This window comes from Glycine max, chromosome 8, assembly GCF_000004515.6.
Source record: "Glycine max cultivar Williams 82 chromosome 8, Glycine_max_v4.0, whole genome shotgun sequence".
Classification (NCBI taxonomy): Eukaryota; Viridiplantae; Streptophyta; class Magnoliopsida; order Fabales; family Fabaceae; genus Glycine; species Glycine max.
Window position 1 is genome coordinate 3974733 of NC_038244.2, and position 24505 is coordinate 3999237.

The following is a 24505-nucleotide window of genomic DNA, read 5'->3' on the forward strand; positions in this document are numbered from 1 at the left end:
ATGTATGAATTATGTGCAAAACTTGATTTAAAGACTCCTAGGAACAAAGCTCATCTCATAAAAAATATTGGTGAAATTGGATAATCAGATGGTCAGAACATAATCAAGCATCTAAACACCTTCAAGGAAATTATAAATCAATTGACAAAAGTATAAATGAAAATTGATGATGAATTGCAAACTCTTTTATTCCTCGTTTCTTTGATTGAGAGCCGGAACACATTGGTTGTCTGTACATAAAGATCCTATGCATCAGAAAGAATAAATCCAATCATCCATGCTACTGTCTTCTTTAACAAGAAAAGGTTTGACGACCATGATAAAATAGGAAAAGTCAGGATGACCTCCACAATAGTAGAATTATCGTGAAACACAAACTTCAATTTGAATTGCATATTTAAGTTACTGGAATTTATGCAAACAAGTGCAAATATGTTTACCACCAACTGAACTTAAATGTTTACATATATACATGTATCTTTCCATCAAAAGTCAGAAGTAGAAAAGGAACGAAAGTTAAAAACAATCAGTTATTGACACGACGGCACCGACACCAAAATGCAGTTCCTCCACTCCGGCCTCGAGCAACAGCTATTTCCTCATCAACATAAAACCAGATGAAGAAAGGATCCTTGGTACTTGGTTCCTTGTCTTCCTTTTTCCCTAGACTGATCTCTAGAGGTTGCAAAGGTCCAACTTTTATTCGAATGTTCTCAAAAACGAAAGCCAGTATTCTCTTTTTAAATGAAAGTCTGCCTTCAAATGTTAACTGTCCAATGGGTCCAAGATATACTCCATTTTCGATCCTCTTTGCCTAATAATTCATCAGCGTAACTTAACATTCCAACTTAGACAGAAGCGCCAAGTTTTTATTCAAAGACATTGAAGACATCGATTTGGCTTATGGAAAATTTACAAATAACGAAACAAACAACTGGAATACAACTTTGCCTGCATGAGAAGGCCCAAGGAGACAATCAAAAAGCAATTTCAGAGAGACCATTAACTCGCACATTTGCAATAGTCTTTCCTGAATGAAGTGGATATGCCCAGGGTCCTCATAGATAATATCTGAGGTCTGATTTCCCTGACTTCATTTAAGTGGCTAAGAAGAAACAGAGCAACAGTTGATTTTCAGTTTTTTTCCCAAAGACTGTGTTTGACTAGTTATTTCAGCTAGAATATTTGACAAGCTTATAAATTTGTTTGACTGAAATAGAGATGTTTGATAACTAAGCTTATCTCACTATTTTCTAGCATTTTTTCAGACAGTACTGATCTTATAATTTTATAAAATTCCATTAATATTACATTATTTATTTTATTCTTTACTCTATTTACACTTCATGTTATTTTTTAATCAAATGTTTGATCTTTAAACAAGCAGTAATGAGTTCAAAAATTAAAATTATGATTACCTGAACATGTATTTTTTGTCTACAAAAAGTATATAAATAAAAAATCATATAAGTATGTACTTTTAACTCATTTTATATTTTATAAACTAGTTCAACTGTTGATTTCACTAAACACTTTTAATTCAAGAAGTTAGTTCAAAAACATTCAACTTTTAGCTAATAGCTTTGTACTAAAAATTATATTTTTAACTTTCAACTAATTTATCAACTATTTTTGCTAAACATAGCCAAAATCTTCACAACCATAGATTGAAGATGATAAAAGTAGGGTATGCAATCAATTAGCTATTAAGATGAAATAGCCTAAAACTATTTATAACACCCTGATTTTTTCTATATGTATAACTAGTATTTTAACATGTGTAATGCAAAGTTAACAGTTCTCTCTCTTCTTCATAAATTGAGTTTAAAAGAAAAAATTGAATTAGGTCCAAAACTGAGATAGAGGATGAGAATTGGTTCCTCTACAAAGGATGCAATTCAAGAATGTCTTCACCCCAGGTGACTTGTATATGAATTTTAAGAGCTAAGAAACCAAATGGTGTAATGATTCACATCATAATATATTTAAAAACTTAGAAAGATAATAGAAACATACTTGACATCAGAATATCAGATACAAACTAATTTTAAAAGTCAGCAATGAACACCGAATGTTGGTAAGGGAATAAGTTAATGGACAACAGAACAATACAATAATGGCTAAAGAAGCAGCTTGTCCACCAACTGCATAAGAAAAGTCAAATCACAAGACTTAGGATTAAGTTCTAGAAAGTGTTGGAAAATGGCAACAAGACCATCAAAACAACCTTTATTCTTTGGCACATTTTCTTAACATCCCTCAAAATGTTTCTTGTGTCATGATCTCCCTTGCTTTTCCAGCTAGAAACAACTTCAGTTCAAAACTCAATAATGCATGAGAAATGCTAGCAACACACTCTCTTAAACACAATCCTTATTATTGGCCGAAATTTATTGAAAATCACAAACTTGTTTGGATCTAACACCTTATTTAATGAACCTTACTCGTAATTTTGTATTTTTCAATAAATTTTAACTAATAATAGAAAGTGTGTTAGAAAAAGTGTATTAGAGATTGTATTGCTAACAATCCTCAAAACACAAAAGATAAAAGGTAACTTAATATTTTAACTACAAACACTGGACAAGTATGCATCAAAATCAAGAATGAAATATACATAGAACCATGGGAAAGAGACTTACAGCAGCATCAAACCTCTGAACAGCTGTGAGAGGAAAATATCGACCACCTTTCAATTGTTTCTAAAATTCAGCACAAGCAGAAATTGCTAAGTGTAGATACAACGACCATTTAAAAAAAAAAAAAAGAAACAGAATAATAGCCAAAAGAAGAGCTTCCAAAAATAGATGTTAACCTCAGCAGTAAAAATTAGCATCCAGGTCCTCCCTGGGGATTCCTTTCCACCAAGGGTCTCAAAAAAGGCAGAAGGATCAACTTTTGCTTTCTCAATGATAGACAGTGCAGAAAGAATATCCTCTGCTGCTACCTTTCTTGTCTTAGCTGCATCTTTTAACACTTTCACACTTTCATCTACATCCTAAGCAAATATTGACATTAAAAATTGAAACCAAACACGCATTAAAAAGGACTTTTCAACATTATCTAAGAAACCAAACAAAGCTTGAAGCATTAATGGGAATTGGGAACCCCAAAGGATAAGATGGTACCTTTTTGGCTTTGTCATTCTCAACAAGTGGGGTTGAGGAAAGTTGGTCTGTTTCAACATCATCAAGGGTTGCTCTGGTCCTTGTTCTTTCTCTGGGAAATTTAACGTTGTTGTTGTTGTAGAGTTTTGTTCCTCCGAGAGGAATGGCATTCAGAGGCTTAAATTGTGGTGATGAATTTGGGAAACACAAACGGAAGGAAGAAGCGTACAACGTATGAATTGAGCTCATTGCCATTTACAAATGAAGCTGTAATAATAATAATATATCTTACACTTTTGTGCCTTTTTTTATTTTTTTATATAAGCTTGGAGCATATTTTCGTGGCCATATGTATTTATTGTCTTTATTCTCGTGTTCTTTATGTATGTGGTCCTTAAATTTCTATGTTCATCATAATTAATGCCACTGGAGCGCGCTGATCAAGCCACTTCTTAACACCATAATTTTTTTCTAGTAAGTATAAGTATGATAATATGAAAAATGAGATTTATTTAAAATATTAATGTTTTATATTTAATTGTATTAATTAATTTTTTAAAGTTTAAATAGTAAAATTAATATAAATATAATTAAGAAATTGGCAGATTTAATTATTATTCAAAAAAATGTTTTTTTCTCATTAAAATAAAACAATTTGAATTGGTAGTTGAATGGAGTAAAAATAAATTATAATTAAAATAATATCTATCATTATTTAAACTTGTATTTGCACTTTTAACTTAAGGAAAATAAATGTATGTCAAAAATGAAAACTGTGCTGCAAATTTGGACTTCTTATCCATGAAATGAAGTGTGTGAGAAGCTAAAAAAATTGTTTAGCCTAGAGTAGAAATTAATTTATTCAAAATAATAATAAAATAATTTCACTAATTAAGGTGACTCCTGAAATTACCAAATATTTTTACTTGGCAAATTTTAAGACACTCTTCAAAACAGACATAAATTAAATATGACTCCTAAGATAATTCTAATTTATTTTAACAGACGCTTCTTCAAGACCTATAATTTTATTTAGAAAGACATTAAAGACTTTTAGAGTTTAAATTGTGGTTGTAAAAAATTTACACTATCAATTTATCGAAAAGTATAACTGATTTGACTTAATTATTGTATAATTTAAAAACTTATCATATGTGTAAGATTGAATTATGGTGTAAAAACCTTATACAATCTATAATCTTATTGTATAATGTTTTCTCAAATTTGAAAATGTTTGATACTTAGGAAAAAGAATTGTTAAGTAGCAAAACTGCACCACAAACCAATTGCAACTAGCACTGGGTTTTTACGCCTAAACAATTTTTTTTATCATAGCTACCGAACTCCTAATACCATTTATCCCCGAACACTTAATTCATTTCATGCTTTCACATATAATTGTTTTGTATCATATTTTTAGAGAAACAATGTGATATTGTTATGATTAAAAGATAGACCGTAAAAACGAACCCTTTCTAAACCAAACATTCCCGAACAGTCCACTCTATTTTATGGCTTTTTTTAAAATGAAACTTCTCCCAATTTAAGTTCGTGGCGTCTATCAACTTATCTTATGAAAGATCCGACAACCTATTGTATGTCAGGAGAAGTAACTCGGCCTTTACAAGGCTCGATTTCGACACAAGTGCATCCTCAACATAAGTTGTCTGTCTTGACAAATAAATTTATTATAAAATCATAAACATGGACCCGTAATCCCAACTTGCAAATTTCCAGTTCAACAAAATTCCATCACGTTTACTAGGCAACATGAATCATTAAAACAAATCACAATATCACTATCAAAACTAAATATGCTAGTCAACTGCGACTAGGACACTTGCTTAACCGCTGTTGGGCTAATAGTCATCAGATTCCACAGCTAATAAGACAGATTGATTTAAAACCATCTATTTTCAAATTATATCTCAAGAGTAGCACGGTTGGAAGCAGCCAACCGCAAAATACTGAAGCATCCAAGCCTTGTAAGGCCGTATACAAGTACATCATGGGCACCAGCGGCAACAAATAACTCTTCACTGAATACCACCCCAAGTAAAAGCAAAATAAATACCGAAATGAATATATGGTAAACTTGATGCTGTCAATTATGCCTCAAAGCTGCCACTCCATTAATTTGGGCAGGAATTCCCGTCCTGTCCACAAAAACAACTGTCACAATCTCGATATCACTGTTAACTTTAAAAAACAAAGGCAACGACCAAAAATGAAAACTGCCTGTTAGCAACATGTTTGATTTGTAAACACCAGAATATATGTAGACATAATGTTTGAAACATAATGCAAAATATCTGAAATTTTCAGTTCAGCCCTTTGCAAGTCAGTTTCCAAATCAAAATTCCACTTTAATTTCTAAAAAGACTAGAGATAACTGCCAAGTTAAAAAAACAAAAAATAAACAGAAATATCAGGGTAATCAAGTCATATATGCCAGAGCGGCAACAAATATGAAAAGTTAAAAAGTATTACAAAGTTGACCATGAAAAGCAAGAGCAGCTTAACAAGAAGCAATAATGCATATGAATTACTCATTACCTCAAGTCAAAATTGTTACAAATTCACAGACCAGTGACTTTTCCCACAGCAACAGTTTTTCCTGTAATATAGAGTAAACCATACAGTTTAAAATTTAAACATATATTAATATCAGAAACATATTCACAAGACAGATTTCCCAACTCTTACCTTCAGTGCGAAGAGTGAACCTCCCAAGTTGGGGAAAATCAGAGAACTTCTCAATGCAAATAGAGTTATTAACCTGTAAGTACATTTCCAATACAAAATGAAATACACTGGAATATATGGGGGGAAAAGCAAACTACCATCAATAATAAACTGATCTCTCTATTTGAGACTTTAAGAATCAGTTAAAAAAACATTTCATAGCCCTAGGAAACCCATATACAGCAACACAATAAGGGCAGTCCAGCACCATAAAGCTCCTGCCATGTGCAGGACAGGGTCAACCACCATGTAGATCATTAGAATTTAGAACACAGCCTCACCTTGTAAGAGGCTGATTCCAACACTCAAACCTATGACCTCCTGGTCACATGATGACAACTCCAAACATGTTTTTTAATAATGTACAGCAATACAATATAGAAGATAAAAAAGAAAGAAAAATTAGCTTCTAGATTCACAATGCAAAATAATGCACCTGAACACGGCACATTACAACAGCACCATTCTTCACAAACAGAACTTTCTTTTTCATAGGCTTCTTTGTCTTTGTATCGATTTGCTGCAAGAGTTCAACAATCTCACATTCCTCAACCACAGAGTGGATGTGCAGAACAGCCTTGTACCCAGCAGTAAAAATAGCCTACAGATCATATATAAAGATTTAATGTCTGTCATTAATATATAGAAACTGAAGCTAGCATCCAAATGCTGAGTATGGGGAAGAAAAGACACATACATTGTCTAGCAGTTCAAGGATCACCAACTGAGCAACAAACTCAGTAACTGCTGGTATTGGATTAGCTGCAAAAGGGAAAAACCACCAGACCAATTAAAAACACCAACCAGCAAATGTGTGTAACCACATGAAAACAACACGACAATGAAAATGTAAACGATCTAAATTTAATTTACTAGATAAAACACATATTTGGTGGGACAAAGCCCTTTTTGACACCACTCTTGAATCAATTATGACTAAACCAAATTTTAAATACTTGCCATAATTTGTTCATAGGTTTCAGATCCAACTAAAAACAATACAGTTAGGTTAACTTGGAAATTAAAGTTGCAACAAATAGTACATTGGTATGGCAACATCTCATACCATATTATACGGCTAAACATTTCATATCAGAATCAAATAAGAAATGAAACATGAGACAAAAACAAGTTTTTACACATTACACTGAAATTGTTTGGGTAATGAATTTCTATCCCTTTTCACTAAAATTTCTCTAAAAATAAATAATTAAGAAAATATCTTCCAAAATGTACTACCATAACACATATTTATGTCCGGCAAAATTTTAACTAAATGGAGGCAACAAAAAACCTTACCAACACTAGATAGAACAAACCCAGATAAAATGTCTTCATCTTCAACACCAGATAATCTAATCCGTAAATTTTCACCAGGTCCAGCACGTTTAACACGATCTTCATCAATAAAGATGGCAACAACTTTCACTTGATCCTGCAGGTTCATGTGCAGTTGTCACCATTTCAGTTCATGTTCAACAAAGAAGAATGGTGAAATAAAGACAGTTCACAATAACCAAAAAAATAAATAATCAACCTTATTTGGCATGACCAACAAGGAATCTCCCTCACGAACACTGCCAGATTCAACTTTGCCCATAACAACAGTTCCCATGTCTTTGAATTTGTCAATAATAGGCATCCTGCACAAGTCAGAACCTCAATCATAGTAAAGAAGTTGAACTTCAAACATAATAAAAAATTATAAAGGACCTTGAGACGGGAACAAGATGGTCAGAAATGCAATACCTGAAAGGACCTTTGGGATCTCGCAGTGGAACTTCAATAGCGTCAAGTGCCTCAAATAAGCAAGGCCCGTTCCACCATGGACAAACACTTTTATCCACTCTTGTTTTCATGTTTGCACCCATTAGACCAGAAATTGGTAAAAACAAGACATCTGTCAAATAAATAATTAGTAAAATAAATTTATTTCCACAATTCATTAAATTGGAGGAGATCTATGCATAAAAATGAAATTGTTGCTAAGAAGTGGTTTCCAGAAACAGGGCTTTCCATGTCCATTTTCATATGCTTTTCAAATTCTACACAATGAAGATAACTTGTATAACAGGAAAAGAATAAACTTCGCACAACCTAAAAAACCCTTGAATCTCAACTCTTCCTTAAATCAAAACAAGTTGTTCATTCCATACACTAAGGTTCAACATCCTCCTCCCATCCTTTTAGAACTTCATACCAAGGATCTCAAACCTGCTCAACATTTTGCGCAAAGAAACTACCAGTCATCTTCAACATATCCCAAGCTTTCAGCAATACATAACATTTCCCACTCTAGTAGAAAAGAACAGGCATCACAGCCCCCCAAATCACATTTTTTATTATACAAAGCATGTTCTCCACGTAAAAGCTACATAACCCACCCATCATAAATCACATTTTGTTAGGTAACCCCATTAGTAGTTAGTTATGTTAGTAATTAGTTAGTCTAAGAAATACAGGGGGTTATGTTAATGGGCCCGTTACTGATTAGTCCCAATAAGGGTGGGTTTATGTTAGCAATAGCATATAAACTAGGAAGGAGTTGAAAAGAAGGGGATCAGTTGGTACTGTGACTGTCACGACCTATCCTTGGGCCATGACCGGCGCATAGACTATGACTTTCTTAGTCTGGCCAGCCTACCCTATACAAAATAACCTATAAAAGAACACATAATATATCTAGACAAATCCATATATATATATATATATATATAAATCTCATTTCATCCATTTAATATCAAGGTCTCAGGTCGCAACACAGACCCTTAATATATTATCCAAAATATCCACTAATATCAAAGTTGATTGTAAATACTAATCATCAAGCGCCTCAAAACATCATTATCATATCGATAAGAGAGAATCATTTAAGTGTCAAGATAAAGGAATTCTCTCTAAATCTATTACTACCCTGGTCCCTATAGCTGCATTATACTGGAGTTACAAACAAAACATCCATCAGATGCAATGGAGGCCTACCAAAAGATAATCAAATTCCTGGGTACGTCAGCAAATCCCAGGAAGTCATTTACTCCACTATTGTGTATCTAAGCAAATGAAATAAAATATGAGGTAAGTCACAAGGACTTAGTGAGAACATAAAATACAAAGCGGACAAGAAAGGAGAGCACCGCATAGCACGAGTTTTTACATCCATAGAAATTTAAAAATGACATCAAATAAATAACTAAATAAAATACACTTGCTTTTAGAAATCAATACTCAAAGAAATATAATTTCAGAACTACTCATAAATTGGTATTCAAGAATAAACACTTTATAATCAAACATTCATTCCACTATGTGCACATAGACCACGTTATATTTTCGTTGTGGCGAACGGTAATTATATGACTACAGGGCTACATTATCTCTTTGTTGTAGCAAAGGTAACATATAAATATACTATGAGTCTCTTACTCATAGGCTACATTAACTCTTCGTTGTAGCAAACGGAAATTATAATCATACTATGAGAATTTTACTCATAGGCTACATTATCTCTTCGTTTCCTTAGAACACTACCCATTTCCTTAGATTTTTCTATTTGATCTATTTAAGGTAAATGTTTATGACCCATTGTGTTAGATGAGTATTTTTTCTAGCACTGATTAGTTATGGGTTGTATGAAAAGGGTTAGAAACTAAGTATTAGGGATTTATTGTGGTTTCCTCAAAACCCTAGGTTTGCTAAAATTAGGGATTTTGTCTAATCCATTGTTCTATTGTTTTAAATGCTTAGATCCTGTGGAAAATACAGTGGTTGACCTTCCCAACAACAGTGGAAGACATTGATTGCGTTATTTAGGTGAGTAGTTAATCTACTTAGCGACATTTTTAAAGTTCTTTTAGGAGAAGCAATTAAACTTCAAAATATATATATTCTTTGTGATCTTGGAAAATTATTTTGAGATTTTGATATTACATATAAAAGGATGGATGTGGAATTATTTATTTATTTTAATTATTGTGAATTCATGATAATTGCAGTTTGCTACAACGAAGAGATAGTGTAACCCATGAGTTGATTTCTCATAGTATAATGATAATTTCCGTTTGCTACAACGAAGAGATAATGTAGCCTATGAGTAAAATTCTCATAATATGATTATAATTGCTTGCTACAACTAAGAGATAATGTAGCCTATGAGTAACAGACTCATAGAATATTTATATGTTCCGTTCGCTGCAACGAAGAGATAATGCAGCCTACGAGCTAAATGTCGTAGTCATATAATTACCGATCGCCACAACGTGGTCTATGTGCACATAGTGGAATGAATGTTTGATTATAAAGTGTTTATTCTTGAATACCAGTTTATGAGTAGTTCTGAAATTATATTTCTTTGAGTACTGATTTCTAAAAACAAGTGTATTTTATTTAGTTATTTATTTGATGTCATTTTTAAATTTCTATGGATGTAAAGACTCGTGGTATGCGATGCTCTCCTTTCTTGTCCGCTTTGTACTTTATGTTCTCACTAAGTCCTTGTGACTTACCCCCTATTTTATTTCATTTTCTGAGATACACAATAGTGGAGTAAATGACTTCCTGGGATTTGATGACGTACCCAGGAATTTGATTATCTTTTGGTAGGTCTCCATTGCGTCTAATGGATGTTTTGTTTGTAACTCCAGTATAATGCAGCTATAGGGACCAAGGTAATAATAGATTTAGAGAGAATTCCTTTATCTTGACACTTAAATGATTCTCTCTTATCGATATGATAATGATGTACTTATGATGTTTTTAGGCGCTTGATGATTAGTATTTATTATATTCACAAATCTGATCCAGTTTCAATCACATTCACATCAGCATCACACATTTAAAAAACAAATGAATTAGAAAGATAGGAAACAAAAATCCCAACATTTCCTCAAACAAATAAAAGACATACCTTTTTTTACGTTGTATCCAGATTGCTTTAGAAATGGAACCATCTTTGACTCAATTTCATCATACCTAGTGGCACACCAGCAGCAGGAATCTAATTAAAATATAAGCACAGAAAGGGAGTGTTTGCGCGTAGTGAGAAAGTGAGAGAACCTTTCTTTTGACCATTGCACTGTAGGCTCATCCATTTTATTGACAACAACAAGAAGCTTAGACACACCCAGCGTTTTTGCAAGCTGGACATGTTCACGAGTTTGTCCACCTCTCTCGTATCCAGTTTCAAACTCTCCCTTCCGAGCAGAAATAACCTGATTGATGGGGCATAAAACACAGACAAATATCATCAGATGCTTGTGAAGAAGCACATGCATATGTTCAATAAACAAAGTAACACCATAGATCAACTAACCAACACCCCAATATCAGCTTGAGATGCACCACTAATCATGTTGGGAACATAACTTTTGTGACCCTGCGAAAGCATTGTAATTCAATATTAATTGTTTTCCTCAAAGTAGGCATAATATCGTTGAATTGTTATAAATTATAGGAGAAGAAACAATCGAGTTGAGGGAGGAATCTGTCAGAGAAAGTCCTCTAAGTAGTTCAAAACAGAAGACTGCTACTCTAGAAAATATGCATGCCCACAATACAGAAAACCAATCTGAAGAGAATCATGCAATGCAGATACTCACAGGTGCATCCAAAATAGTAAACCTCGTAGTTTCAGTCTCAAAATGTGCTCTTCCAACTTCAACTGTTTTTCCCTGCAATTATCACAACTTTGCCCTAATTATGAATTCTACTCAAATCCATACATTTAAAAAGCAAAAACTACAACAATTGGGATAAACCAGTTTAATTTTATCAGCAAATTGATCCATACCTTTACCCTCTCTTCCTCATTTGTGTCCATTATATAAGCCATATACCTAGCATATCAATTTAAAATCATTAATTTCTAATGGATTAGTATCAGGTATATTCACTAAGCTAAAAAATCTCCCCCTTCTCTCCCCCCCCCCCCCCCAAAAAAAAAAAAAACTCCTCTTAAGTCTTAAAGAATATAAAAACTTGAAGATCCAATTGGCCACATCCCCCATTTTATAGTTTGAACACCCCAACCCTACACGATCAAAGTGAAATATACAAAATACGCAATAAAACATAGAAGCTAAGAAAACACCATGCTTCAATTAAGATACGAATAGCTAAAAACACAGAATAACAACAAATTTGAATTTCTAGTACCGCTGGTCTACAGTTTAGAACTAGTGGGAGACATGCAAAATAAATAACGGAAAAAGTTCACCCACTAAATTTGAGAAACATAAGAATATATTGAGTAATGGACAAATACCAAGTGTAAAAGCAAACTGGCTCTAGAAGATAGATAAACTAGCCCACCACAACTTTCATCGGGACAGAGAGAGAGAGAGAGAGATTTCACATAAATATTTGTAGTTATGTAGTTGAAAGGAAATAAAATATCCAGAAGGTAAGAAACAATGCACATTATAAACCAGAGATAGATGCAACAGGATGAGACAACCATATGATAATGTCTCATAACATTATCAGAAAAGTCAAATACAAAAGAAACATACATTTAAAAAATCCACAAGTCCTAATTGAATGTTCTGTTTGGATTTTACTTTACCCATCACAGCACTTGTTCTGAGCAATGCAAACTGCAGGACAGACTATCTTTTTGTTTACTTTGTAAAAGTCAAATACAAAAGAAACATACATTTAAAAAATCCACACAAGTCCTAATAGAATGTTCTGTTTGGATTACTTTACCCATCACAGGACTTGTTCTAAGCAATGCAAACTGCAGGACGGACTATCTTTTTTGTTTACTGTGTAATACTTATTATTTCCTCTGTTATATCTGATTTAATCTAAATGCAGCATGTAATAGTCCAGTCCATTCACCATTGTAATAATTACTTGAGCAACATGAGTACATTACATTATCCAGCACTGAGAAATTTCATCCAAATCGAGTCAAATAAGCTACCTAGGAAATATATAACATCCAACATTATGTTACTGCCCAGAGTCTTATGTTACTATCTTGTCATTTCACAACAACCCAGTACCAAATAGCTGAAAATTATTGGACATGCTGAATGCTTACAACAGATACTATCTAATTTACTATAGAAAGAAGATGAGCCAACTTAATAACTCACAATATAGAATGAAGGTGAGCCAACTATGTGTAAGTGATTTTAGCCTGAAAACAATATGTTAGGACCCTATGACCTAAGTTGCAGTAAACAGATGATGAGGCAGCAGAGCAGCATAAGAACACATATAACACTTTCAATCAAAAAACAAAAGTAAATGAGCTAACCAGCTTTCTCGACTTTTGTCCTTAGCCTCTTTCTCGTATTTTTGGATAGTCCGTTCATCAACTTGACCACTAAGGAAAAGTATCTGGCCTCCAGTTGTAGACTTACCAGCATCTAGAACAAAAAATACAAGAATAAATTACTAGTAGAACAAAATATACAGAATGATCATCTCTAACTGAATCCACTGTTCCTCACTCCTCTCTCCTCCCAGCTGCCACAAGTTTAGGCAGTTACAAGAAATGTTTCATGCATCTTCCATTCCAACTCAACTCTGTTACTCATGTGAGTCATTATGCACTGCCTTTCCCTACAATTTCCTCATTATAGTAATATGACTGTACTCTGTATTTATCATAGCGCAAATTTATTATGTGTTGGATTAAGCTTCATTTGTGTTCAAACTAGCTTATAATCAAAAGCTCACCAACAAAGCATTACAAAAGTTATTCTTCTTCCAAATTTAAATATTTAATCCAATTCTGCACAGATTACTAGACATTAACCAATTATAGATCAATAACCACATGAACATAGGAGTGAATGCATGCAATCCAAGTTTACAGGACATTCTTTTATTCTCTTTCTGTCATGAAAAGCAAAAAAATAAATAAACAGAGGCAACAAGTGTAACTCCGCTAGTAGTCCATGGTCAACATATAAAACTCATAAGATAGGAAGTCAAACCAATAGCCATTTAATTCTATAGTGCACAATACCCATGGTTGTTGAAGGCTCAAAGCTGAACAAAGCACAAAAAAACCCTGATAACACATACTGATGATCAGTGTCAAATTCATCAACTTACCAACATGACCAATAAACACAACATTCAAGTGTCTTTTTGTCATCTCAGGCACATCTTCTTCATCTTGAACAGAAGGAATCTCCTTATCTTTCACTGCAGATCAAAGTCAAGGAGTGAGTACAGGAAAATGAATATTTGTATACAACGAGCTGTCTAATTCCAAAAAAGCAATCAAATGTAAAATATGTATATAATTGCATACTTGAAAACTAAATACATTTCCCAATACCTTTTGGCTCAGCCTCAACAGCCTTTGGCTCAGCCTCAACCTCCTGCTTTGGATCTGAAATCACCAAGGTGAAATTCATTATATGATGCCCTCCAACCTCCATCATTAATTTATACTGTTACAGAAGTTCAGCAATAACATACTAATATAGGCAACAAGCAAGTGAAACAACCAATAAATCAACCAACAAAGAACACAGACCTAATGCATGAAACACTTCTGCATGTTCAAGGAAGCTAGCAATACTTGATTGGTAGAAGATATGAAAAATGAAATTACTCAATCATCATTTTTCAATGATGACTGGTAGGAATACAAGCAGATAGGGGTTATAAGGTTGGCTTACTGGTAAAGCGAGGAGAGGTTGGGGGTTCAAATGAAAAAAAAAATTGGGTGGGGGCTGGGGGAGGCATTGGATGCTAACTGAGCTCCAAAGTTCCAAAGAAGTAGTCATATGCATATGCATCACAACAATATCAATCATAGGCAAGACAAAATACAGCTTATGGGATATGAAACTATGTTGTGAGATTGTGTATTACAGCTACTGATCATCCATCATTCATTCAAAACAAATAAGCTGATATAACCAAAATACAAATATTCAACATAAGTATGGGAGTATAAGCAGGAGCCTGAAGAAAATGGAGGAATAGAGGAACACAAACTCATTTTCTGACTTCCACAATACCTTTTAAGAGCCTCATTATGAATTTATGATAGTAACTTTCGACATCAAAACAATCTTTCCAAACAAGTGAGAGTTCATAAATGATTGTATCTAGGGGGAATGGAAGGTGCTGCTGTGCACAAAATTTTACTCACGTAAGAAGTAAAAACAGGTTGATCTCAAAAGAAAGAAGAAGAATAATACTTTAGTTTAGAATGAATTTTGCAAATGAGAGCCAAGAGAATAAAAAGAAAGGCAACAGAAAAACAAGAAATAATCTTAAAGTATAATTATGTAACAAATTTAAGTTTTAACATTGATGAGATTTATTTTCCCAGAAAATATAAATATAGAATCAACCACTTCCTTACAACCAACCTTCATCCATCTTATCATATTTCTCAACTTCTTCTGGCTTTCCATCCTCTGGATTTACCACCCCATTATTGTCTTCTGCTATACCACAAATTCACAACCAATATTGGATAGAAAAGATTAAAATAAAATGGCACAAAATCATAGATAATAGTAAAAAAGAATAAATACGCAAAAATCAATAGGCCAATGGATTACCTGCCGAATCGAGCTGCAAAGAACGGATGTCCTCCTCAATATCTACCATTTGAAACAAAACAGAGGTAAATATCCAACTCCCCCAAATCCTTACAACATCTCAAAGTAGAGCGCTTTTGTTCGAGTCAGGAAAAGCAATAATTCATTTGTTTCTTTAAAATTTTCTTTTTCTTCAGTAGGAATGAAATTGAAAACAATTATGAATCAAGCCACTAGCCCATATAGTAGCATGCAACTCAGCTTACTGGATCAAGAAATTCACTTGCAACCAAGAGAAGTTGATAAAATTGAAATAGAAGGAAAGAACTGTAACACGCAATAACATATACGGCATAGCAAGGGCGAGCTCAATGAATTGAAGTTGAGCAGAAAGAAAACCTCGGCGATCGGTAGGGTTAACCGTTAACGATAAAGCAGCAAAGATCTATCGAAAAGTGGGAACATGCAGAATTAGAGGAAACAAAGGAGGAAGCGAGATGAAGAGGACGTACCCATGGCGAAGAAATGGATTCTGTAGAAGTTGGAAACGAGGGTTTCGGCGAGAGAGGCAATACAACGCAACAAAGGAGTCGTGTGAGGTTTGGGACTAGTAAGCCACTCTTTAGTATTTATCTGTCTGCCACTGTCTTCTGTTATTGGGTTGGGTTGGGTTCGACCTATTTCTTTAAAGTATAAATACGCAAAAATGGCCATAAGCGCTCAAGTTAATTCATAGACTCCAATTTGAAACAATGTTGATTTTAATAAAATAACCTTAAGTTTTTTGTTTTTTAATTTATTTCTGTTTAAAATAATAATAATTTTCTGATTTATTTGTTTTTTAAAAAAACATTTATATTAAAAAAAATTAAAATTTAATTAAATTTACCCAATAATTAAATTTTATATTAACGAGAAATTTTAATCAATTATATATTTATATTAATCATAACTATTAGTTAATAATCAAATATGTTAACAAGACAGTCAATTTGTAAAAGTAGGAAGAAAATGTTATAATTTAACCAAAGTTGAAATAACCCAAGAAAACGAATCCCACGCTGAATTACGTTCGTTCGTTCACAAACGTAAAGATCTGAAGCTGATAAAAAATTTGAAGTGTGAATTGGAATGTATGGTGTAGATCTGGAGAGGTCGATAAACCCCAATTTGTTTGCTTAGTCGGCAATGAGGATTCTGCAACTTGGTTTGTTTCTTGCTTTAGCATCTGGATTTGCAGCCATTTCCATTTACATCACCGGCCTCTCTGATCCTTTTGTATGTATGTATGTATATGTATTTTTACCGTATATATATATATATATATATATATATATATATATATATATATATATATATATATATATATATATATATATTATTCTAACTGCGTCAGTTTTGTTCTTCTGTCTTGAATCTAACAATAATGTAACCACCACACGCGCAGATCCCAGTTATCACCTCACGGATGAAGACACCCAAGCATTGCTTTCCCTGCACGACACTTTCCAGAAGTGTGTGGTGCGGTTTCCCTCCCTCTGCTTCTATGCTTTCAATGTGTTTGTCTTCTTAAGATTTCAACACTTTATGCATCTGTTAGATCTTGTATTCTCACTATGGATTCTTTGGACGATAGTTGCTAATTTTGTGTTTTATGCAGAGTGCAAATGGACTTGGCCTAAAAGCAACCAGGGGCACAGATTATTGCCAAACCACAATAAATTTCCCCAGTGACACCATCCCCAAATGGGTAAATATTTCCAATCATTTTCTGAGCTCTTTGTTGTTCAATGTTCATTAAGGAAGAATAAGTGTTGCATATGTGATTTAATAAAATATGTTGATTATGATAACCTACTACTTGTGGGAAAATGGTTTCCTCCTATACTTAATCGTGTGGCTTAAAAGCAGCTAAACAATTAGCCCATTTTTTAACATCTGGAGTTTTCTGTAAGAACAGAAAGATCCCAAAACCGGTGAACTTGAAGCTCTGTCTTTTGATTTTAATCTATGTGAAGCTGTGGCTACATGGGAACAAGTAAGCAACTTAGTCTGTGTTTTTGTGATTACAATTAGTCAGAAATCTATCATTTCTGTCTTGTTATATGCATCCGGATGCTTCTGATATCTTATTTGATAGATATTTCTATTAAACCCTGTAAATAAATTTTTTATTAGTTTTTTTTAATTGTAAAAGTAATTTATGATCTATGCTTTACATTTTATTGTTATATGTCTTGAAATGATTTCTCAGGTGCGAAACAGTACCACTATACTTACCAAGGAATTCATTGATTCTTTACCAAATGGATGGGAGGAATATGCATGGCGTAGGATCAATAAAGGAATACAGCTGTAAGTAAATGTGCAACTCAATTTTACTGAACAGCTAAGTAATTATGCAATAATGGTATCCTATAAGAATGACAGACAAACTAGATTGCATTTTAATTCATTTATTAGAAAAGAATTATAGTAGTATGTTTTATATAGCTGGTTATAAACTTCAAGAAAGATTTTCAAAACTTAAAATGATCTTAAGTTTTTCTTTATCCAAAAATGCAATAGTGAGTTTCGTGTCCAAAATAGGCATATGATGTTACTTGAATTAGGATACTCTGTCAATTTGTCACTCCTAAGACATTTTTATTTGGCTGTTAAGAAGCAAACCTCATGCTCTTGTAGAGGACATAAAACCTTTTCTTGAGTTATCTATTTCACTCTACCCTGATTGCTAAGTATGTTAGGATATAAGGAGAAGGGAGAGTTAGTTAAGATAGTTAGACTATTAATGAGTTAGTTAGTTAGTTAGTTAGAGGGGTTTATTAGATATAACAAAGAATTAGTTATGGTAGTACCCTAACAAAGTACAACATAAGTTTCTCAATGTAAAGCGTAGATATCATGTTCCATGTTTAATGTATATATAATATAATTTATGATTAGTTATGGTATTAAAGTCAGTGGTTATTGTTTAGAAGGAAATTGAAGTTAGTGTAAAGTCCTCATAGAATAGGATCTTTCTGAGTTGCAGCAACCGCTGTGAGAACAAGACCTTGTGCATGGAGAAACTTTCACTGGTTCTCCCTGAAACACCACCATACTTCCCAAGACAGTTTGGACGCTGTGCTGTTATTGGTAACTCGGGAGATCTCTTGAAAACAAAATTTGGAAATGAGATAGATGGTTATGAAGTTGTCATTAGAGAAAATGGTGCTCCAACACAGGTTTGTTGCTCAATAGGATGTTTCTTATTTTATTTTATTTTTAAGTTTATCCTTAAGACCTCAACCACTTAGTATTACTTATGACTACAGAACTACACTGATTACGTGGGTAGGAAAAGCACATTTCGCCTTCTAAACCGAGGATCCGCCAAAGCACTGGATAAAGTTGTAGAGTTAGATGGTATTGCCACTTGTTATCTTGTGAGTTCAACTTGCTGTAATGTGAATTACTATAACCTTACTATAATTGCTGTTTCTGCAGAACAAAGAAAAGAAGTCTTGATAATAAAAACAACAATTCATGACATCATGAACAAAATGATTCGGGTATATTTCCTTGTCAAGGGAAACCACCTTCTAAAACCCTTGCTTTGTATTTACATGTCACACATTCTATCCGACACTTGCAAAGCAATTGATTTTTGTCTTCTGCAGGAGGTTCCTATAAAAAATCCTGTGTACCTCATGCTAGGTGCATCCTTTGGCTCAGCAGCAAAAGGAACTGGACTTAAAGCTCTTGAATTTGCTCTCTCTATGTGTGATTCAGTGGATATGTATGGTTTCACTGTAGATCCTGGTTATAAAGAATGGTATTATATTTTCTTTCGGCAATTAGTATCTCTGGTTAAATACTTCTTTCTTTGGAATATGGTTACCTGATCAATAATCCTTATTTCTTCTAGGACAAGATATTTCTCTGAATCCCGTCAAGGCCATACCCCGTTGCATGGTAGAGCTTATTACCAAATGATGGAGTGCTTGGGGGTAAGTAAATCATAGTTGTGGAGGTGATAGGTTTGAGTCATACTAATAACTTCCCTTTGGAACCAAAAGGAAATCGATTTTCCTCATTCTTGGCGGAGAATTATGTTAATTGTTGAAGTTTCACACTTAGACTGTATAAATGATAAGCAAGAATGCATATTCCTTGTTGACTTTGTGCTTAGTAGTACAAATATAACCATTGTTCTTGTTTTTCAAATCACTGATTTTTTCTATCTGTTCCCATTGTCAAGCTTATCAAAATTCATTCTCCCATGCGAGCTGATCTAAATCGTGTTGTAAAATGGGTTCCAAGCCGCCATATTATAAGATCTGCTAGAATTGCATCAGAGAAATTACTGAGGTAAATGATTTTATTTTTTTTGCATGTTTTTTTAATCCCGAAACGATTTTGTACGGATTTTACCTTGAACCTTTTGTATAACTATAGTAGCAAATCTCTTGATATCTCTTGGCCTGTGCTCTATTTAGTCAAAGCTTAAGTTGTGATAAATAAATAGAATATTTTGTAGTTTGTTGTTGCCTTGTAGGTAGTGCTCATAAGTAGAAGGGTATTATTGGTCTTTGACCTGTTCTATCGGGAGATAGAAAATACTGAAAGGTCATGACCCTTTTGTTTAACTTCATTTGAAATCAGTCGTACGACCCTGCTAGTTCACTATTCTGAGTGCCCTACTAATTCACTGTTCTATGAACCTTCAAATTATCTTTCAAATTGTGAAACTCAGATACAAAATAGTTTACTATTCTACGGGCATATAATATTGATCATCATTCATCAACACTTAATGCTACTATCCTGCAATGGTCTTTCTGCACAGTGAACATGGCATGTTATTTATTGTTGTTCACTATTAATTGAGCTTAATGTGAGTACAGATGAATTGCATCTGAGACTATTTGGAGACTCTCAAATTTATGATTTTGACAGGAGAGTTGGAGCAGGATCTGAAGATCCACTGGCTGCATGTTCCATAATTAAGAAGCAAGTAAAAAGAAATCTAAATGCAGTTTCAAAGCTCAGAAAGGCAGCACTTGATCATTTACGGTATGTGAAAAGAACAACCATGTATCCTCTAGAGCATAGTCCTGGACATGGGTCGCTTTGCACTGTGCCAACTGATTAAACTGTTGGGAAGCATCCAACCCCATCATTTACAAAATTATCCGTTTTTTTACCTTTTCCAAAATATGTCATTAACTTGACAAAATGGCAATGAAGCTTCCTACTCACCAGCGTAGTGGTAAATCAAGGAAATTTATTTAATCTCTCATTTTTTTCTTCTTTCTGTTTTGAAACTTTTGAAGGACTTAAAATTTGGTTAGGGAGAGGATTACAGAACAGCTAGGACAAAATTTTGAGGCATCTGTAATGCTTAGTTTAATTATAACAAATTGAGCGGTAATGAATAACTTTTTTTTTTCTTTAAACAATTAATCTCCATAATTTTAGTGAGTTAAAGCTTGGCATGTTCCTCGATGCCTCGCTAAGTGTGTTTTGATTACAAACTTGAGTTTGAACCAATTTGATTTTAGAATCTTAATTTTGGTTAGATTTTATGTTGAAGTAATAACATGATTTATGTTTCGATAATTTTACCTCCATTGTGATTTTCACAAAATAAATGTTATTCGGATTATACTAACCAAAATCACTTTTAAATGTATAATTACTGAAACAGGTATTGGTTTAGAATAAAATATTAATATGAAAAATTGTTAAGTGTTTTTTTGTCAATACACACAAATGGTTTATCCTTCCAAATAATAAAATGTTGCTTCGCTGCGGTGAAGTAGTGAGACTACTTAATTTTGTCTAAAAGTGTGTCAATCATAATCGATATGTTATTTATCTAAGTAGAACTGAGTTTGGATGTCTTAATTAAAAAAAGAGACACTACTAAAAGTAATTAACCCTTAAGTTCTTTGGTAGAGGTTAATTATCACACTCAAACATTTTTTACCTAAAAATAAATAAATAAATAAAGTGTGCTAATCATAATTACAGCATGGATTCTCTCTATTTTTCTTTCTTTTCATTTCTTTCATTACCAAGCTTTTAAAAAAATTGTTATTTTTATAAAAATGTATATCATTCTTATTTATTTACCAAGAAGTTTTTTTTTATACCAAGAAACTTATGAAATGGAAGAAATAGAGAAAAAGAAAAAGAAAAAAAAAAAGAGGATCCTTACCCCTACATGTTAAAATGTGTAAGCGTTCTACTAAATAATGTCAATGTGTAGACGTCAGGAGTTTTGGTAATAAAGACAACGTTAACGAGAGAATTATACTCAATTTTTTAACATATTTGGTAACAAAGACAGGGTATTATCATATTGTTTAAAAGATTATATGTAGAGGGGAAAAATCAAATTATATTGGTGTAGCTTTAAAAATTATTATATCATTTTATAATTTTCAATTAAATAATATTTTCTTAAAATTTAACATTGAATTAGATGTTTCTTTCACATAGATCACATATGTAAAATTTCATATTAATCCAAAATAATGTACTACTTTATTCATATAGATTAAAATCAATGCATTATAAACATTTTAAAATATAAATCATTTTATTATTTCATTATTGTTATTTAATTTTAACAAAATTTGACACAAACAATCTTGATTATAAAATTTGTATTTAACATCTTATTTTATATATTTATAATAACTTTGACATGTAAATTTAAAATATATTATTTATTGAAATATTAAAAATTAAAATGATTATGTTACAAAGTTATGTACTGGAAGTTTAAAATAATTTTATAACATCATTTAATTATAAATTATTATCCAAGGTAAGTTTATTTATTTTTTGATAATCATTATAAGAGTCATATAATTGTGATTGAATGATAAATCATTTACATTGTCATTATATAAAATTAAATTTCACTTTTAATTTGAGATGGAGCAATAGGTTCAATTCATAAACATTATAGATTATCTTTTAATTCTTCAAAAAGATGTTCTTCGTCAGTTAATTAACTTTGCATAAAATGGAAGAGACCTTGAATGACATGTGAGACTGCGAGGTTCAGGAATAAATCTAAAGAGGGACGAATAGGGGCTCGATAAGAGTTCTTATGGGTGGCCATTGGCCAAGAGTTCTTGACTCTTGTCCCGCAGGCTCTGGGTGGAGGAGTTGAATAAGAGTTATTTTTTCTTTCTGTTTCTAGTAATTATTTTATCTAAGATGAGTGTTCAAAATATAACCTAATAATACCTATGCGATGCGGGACTATTAATTTTTTCCTCGATCTGTTGTGCGATCTTAAATTAGGTGGATGGTTTTTTGTTTTTTTGTTTGTTTGGTATATGTTTGAAAGGATCAATTTTAGATTGTAACTTTTGGGGGTTCATATGTTTTTTTGTGTGTGTGTGATAGAAAATAAGGACATGCTAACATGCATGTTCCTTTTTCTCTTGCATGCTGCATATTGGTGGTTTTAATTCTGTTAGTTATTAGTTAACGAAAGTGATTAACTGTTATAGTTTGAAGTTTGGTTTTCAGAAAGTGGTTAAATGAAGGGTTATGGAGTGGAGCTTAACTTCAAGTCTAAATGCGGTTCTTGTTAGGCTGATTCTCATGCTGAGCTATGGTCCCACAGTTCTACCCATGACACGACATGCCTTTTTTTTGTGGTAATTCTGTTGCGTGCATATCTTGGGAGCTTTATTACCTCTTGTCAGATCCTTATTTGGATTGAAGGAAGTTCCAACCCTTCATCTCTTTTTTCTTGTCAATGCCCATTAGCATCTTGTTATAGTTCAGTGATGTTGATTTTGATATACAACAACAACAACAACTTATCCCACTAGGTGGGGTCGGCTACATGGATTAACTTCCGCCATAATGTTCTATCAAGTACATAATGTTTTGATATAATAAAATAAAATTATTGTTGGGTTTAATGTTTGACTCTTGAACCAAAATATTAATCTTGTTACAATGGAATAGTTAACGAGAACCAATAAAGATGTACTTAATTACAATTAAAAATAATGATCATTTTGATATGTGAATGTGTAAATTAATAATAATTTAGTTTTTAAAACAATAAAAAATATGTTTAATTCTTAAATGAGTAAAAAATATGATAATTATATATTTTTTACATAAATTAATTCCTAAATTTTATAATTTAATATCAAAATATTTCTAAAAATATAATTTAATATTAAATAAGTCATTAAACACTAGTGCTGACATTAAATTTAGTGTTAAATATTTTTGTGTTGAAAAATTAGTTGAATTTGGTCACAAAATTATGTTGATTGTACTTGAGTTTGGATTAATAAAAAAAGTCAAAGTCATTTACATATCTAATATGTTATTGATTCAAATGATATTACATTTGATTCTTTTAAATAATATATTTTTTAAGTTAAAAATAATTTATATTATGGTAAAAATATCACATTATTTCTTAAAAATAATTTAATGTGTTAAATAATTAAAAATTGTGATAAAAATATTATTTTATTCTTATTAGAATATTTATGACTAACCAAATAAATATGATCATTCTTTTCTTTTGAACAAAAATGTAATAACTCTTAAAAATCATGAATATCAAAATTTATGATTCTTTGAGCATAAAAAATCTTTCCTTGTACCAAACACCTAAAGATAGTTGGTCAAATTTTTTGACAGAAATTAATTATCAGTAAAACTTGTGAATATTTTGGATTTATAAAAAAAAGTCAAAGTCATTTACATATCTAACATGTTATTGATCCGAATGATATTAGACTCGATCCTTTTAAACAAGATATTTTTTGAGTTAAAAAAATATATATTACGATAAAAATATCACATTATTTTTTGAAAATAATTTAATGTGATAAATAATTAAAAAGTATCATAAAAATATTATTTTATTCTTATTAGAATATTTATGACAGACCAAATAAATGTAATCATTCTTTTTTGAACAAAAATGTAATCACTGTTAAAAATCATGAATCTCAAAATCGATGGTTCTCAAGAATGGTGATCTTGAGCATAAAAAAAAAAAATCCTTGTATCAAATACCTAAAGATAATCTATAAATTTTTTTGACAGAGGTTCATTGTTAGTAAAACTTGTAAGTATTTCACACTAATCTAA

General features: G+C 32.2%; 3 protein-coding genes across 5 annotated transcripts; 1 reads left to right on the plus strand and 2 right to left on the minus strand.

Moving 5' to 3' along the window:
- Positions 1-397: 397 nt before the first annotated feature.
- On the minus strand, positions 398-3364 carry LOC100305950 (uncharacterized). Its single transcript, NM_001248475.2, has 4 exons — positions 3129-3364; positions 2816-2998; positions 2643-2702; positions 398-814 (listed from the first exon to the last, which is right to left on the minus strand). Exons 1-4 carry the CDS (start codon positions 3360-3362, stop codon positions 527-529), a joined length of 765 nt encoding a protein of 254 aa, NP_001235404.1. The 5' UTR covers positions 3363-3364; the 3' UTR covers positions 398-526.
- A 1480-nt stretch (positions 3365-4844) lies between these two features.
- LOC100793653 (elongation factor 1-alpha) lies at positions 4845-16099 on the minus strand. 3 transcript variants are annotated; one of them, XM_003532486.4, is made up of 19 exons: positions 15883-16099; positions 15392-15433; positions 15197-15271; positions 14149-14202; positions 13920-14012; positions 13114-13225; positions 11638-11683; positions 11447-11518; positions 11161-11223; positions 10905-11059; positions 10756-10820; positions 7602-7752; positions 7390-7495; positions 7152-7287; positions 6550-6614; positions 6289-6453; positions 5814-5886; positions 5664-5724; positions 4845-5263 (listed from the first exon to the last, which is right to left on the minus strand). In XM_003532486.4, the coding sequence occupies exons 1-18, from the start codon at positions 16082-16084 to the stop codon at positions 5687-5689; spliced, it is 1713 nt and encodes a 570-aa protein (XP_003532534.3). In that variant the 5' UTR covers positions 16085-16099; the 3' UTR covers positions 4845-5263; positions 5664-5686. The 3 variants fall into 3 exon arrangements, with proteins under 3 accessions (XP_003532534.3, XP_014634189.1, XP_014634190.1); XM_014778703.2 differs by having other exon boundaries at positions 15197-15274; XM_014778704.2 differs by lacking the exon at positions 15197-15271.
- A 339-nt stretch (positions 16100-16438) lies between these two features.
- On the plus strand, positions 16439-20645 carry STV2B (sialyltransferase-like). Its single transcript, NM_001251512.2, has 12 exons — positions 16439-16652; positions 16818-16891; positions 17031-17120; positions 17331-17408; positions 17625-17725; positions 18405-18597; positions 18688-18778; positions 18860-18924; positions 19033-19187; positions 19281-19362; positions 19614-19723; positions 20312-20645. Exons 1-12 carry the CDS (start codon positions 16559-16561, stop codon positions 20505-20507), a joined length of 1329 nt encoding a protein of 442 aa, NP_001238441.1. The 5' UTR covers positions 16439-16558; the 3' UTR covers positions 20508-20645.
- Positions 20646-24505: the final 3860 nt, after the last annotated feature.

Bases quoted from the DNA above. Each gene is read 5' to 3' on its own strand.
- LOC100793653 (XM_014778703.2), bottom strand. From the start codon at position 16,084: ATGGCCATTTTTGCGTATTTATACTTTAAAGAAATAGGTCGAACCCAA. The intron at 15,275-15,391 runs GTAATCCATTGG...TTTGTGGTATAG, and splicing joins TTTGCAGCTCGATTCGGCAG to CAGAAGACAATAATGGGGTG. The intron at 7,288-7,389 runs GTTGATTATTTA...ATGAACCTGCAG, and splicing joins TGTTGGTCATGCCAAATAAG to GATCAAGTGAAAGTTGTTGC.
- LOC100305950 (NM_001248475.2), bottom strand. From the start codon at position 3,362: ATGGCAATGAGCTCAATTCATACGTTGTACGCTTCTTCCTTCCGTTTG. The intron at 2,999-3,128 runs GTACCATCTTAT...ATATTTGCTTAG, and splicing joins AGAATGACAAAGCCAAAAAG to GATGTAGATGAAAGTGTGAA. The intron at 2,703-2,815 runs GTTAACATCTAT...GCTGAATTTTAG, and splicing joins TGCTAATTTTTACTGCTGAG to AAACAATTGAAAGGTGGTCG.
- STV2B (NM_001251512.2), top strand. From the start codon at position 16,559: ATGAGGATTCTGCAACTTGGTTTGTTTCTTGCTTTAGCATCTGGATTT. The intron at 16,653-16,817 runs GTATGTATGTAT...CCACACGCGCAG, and splicing joins CCTCTCTGATCCTTTTGTAT to ATCCCAGTTATCACCTCACG. The intron at 18,598-18,687 runs GTTTGTTGCTCA...TTATGACTACAG, and splicing joins AAAATGGTGCTCCAACACAG to AACTACACTGATTACGTGGG.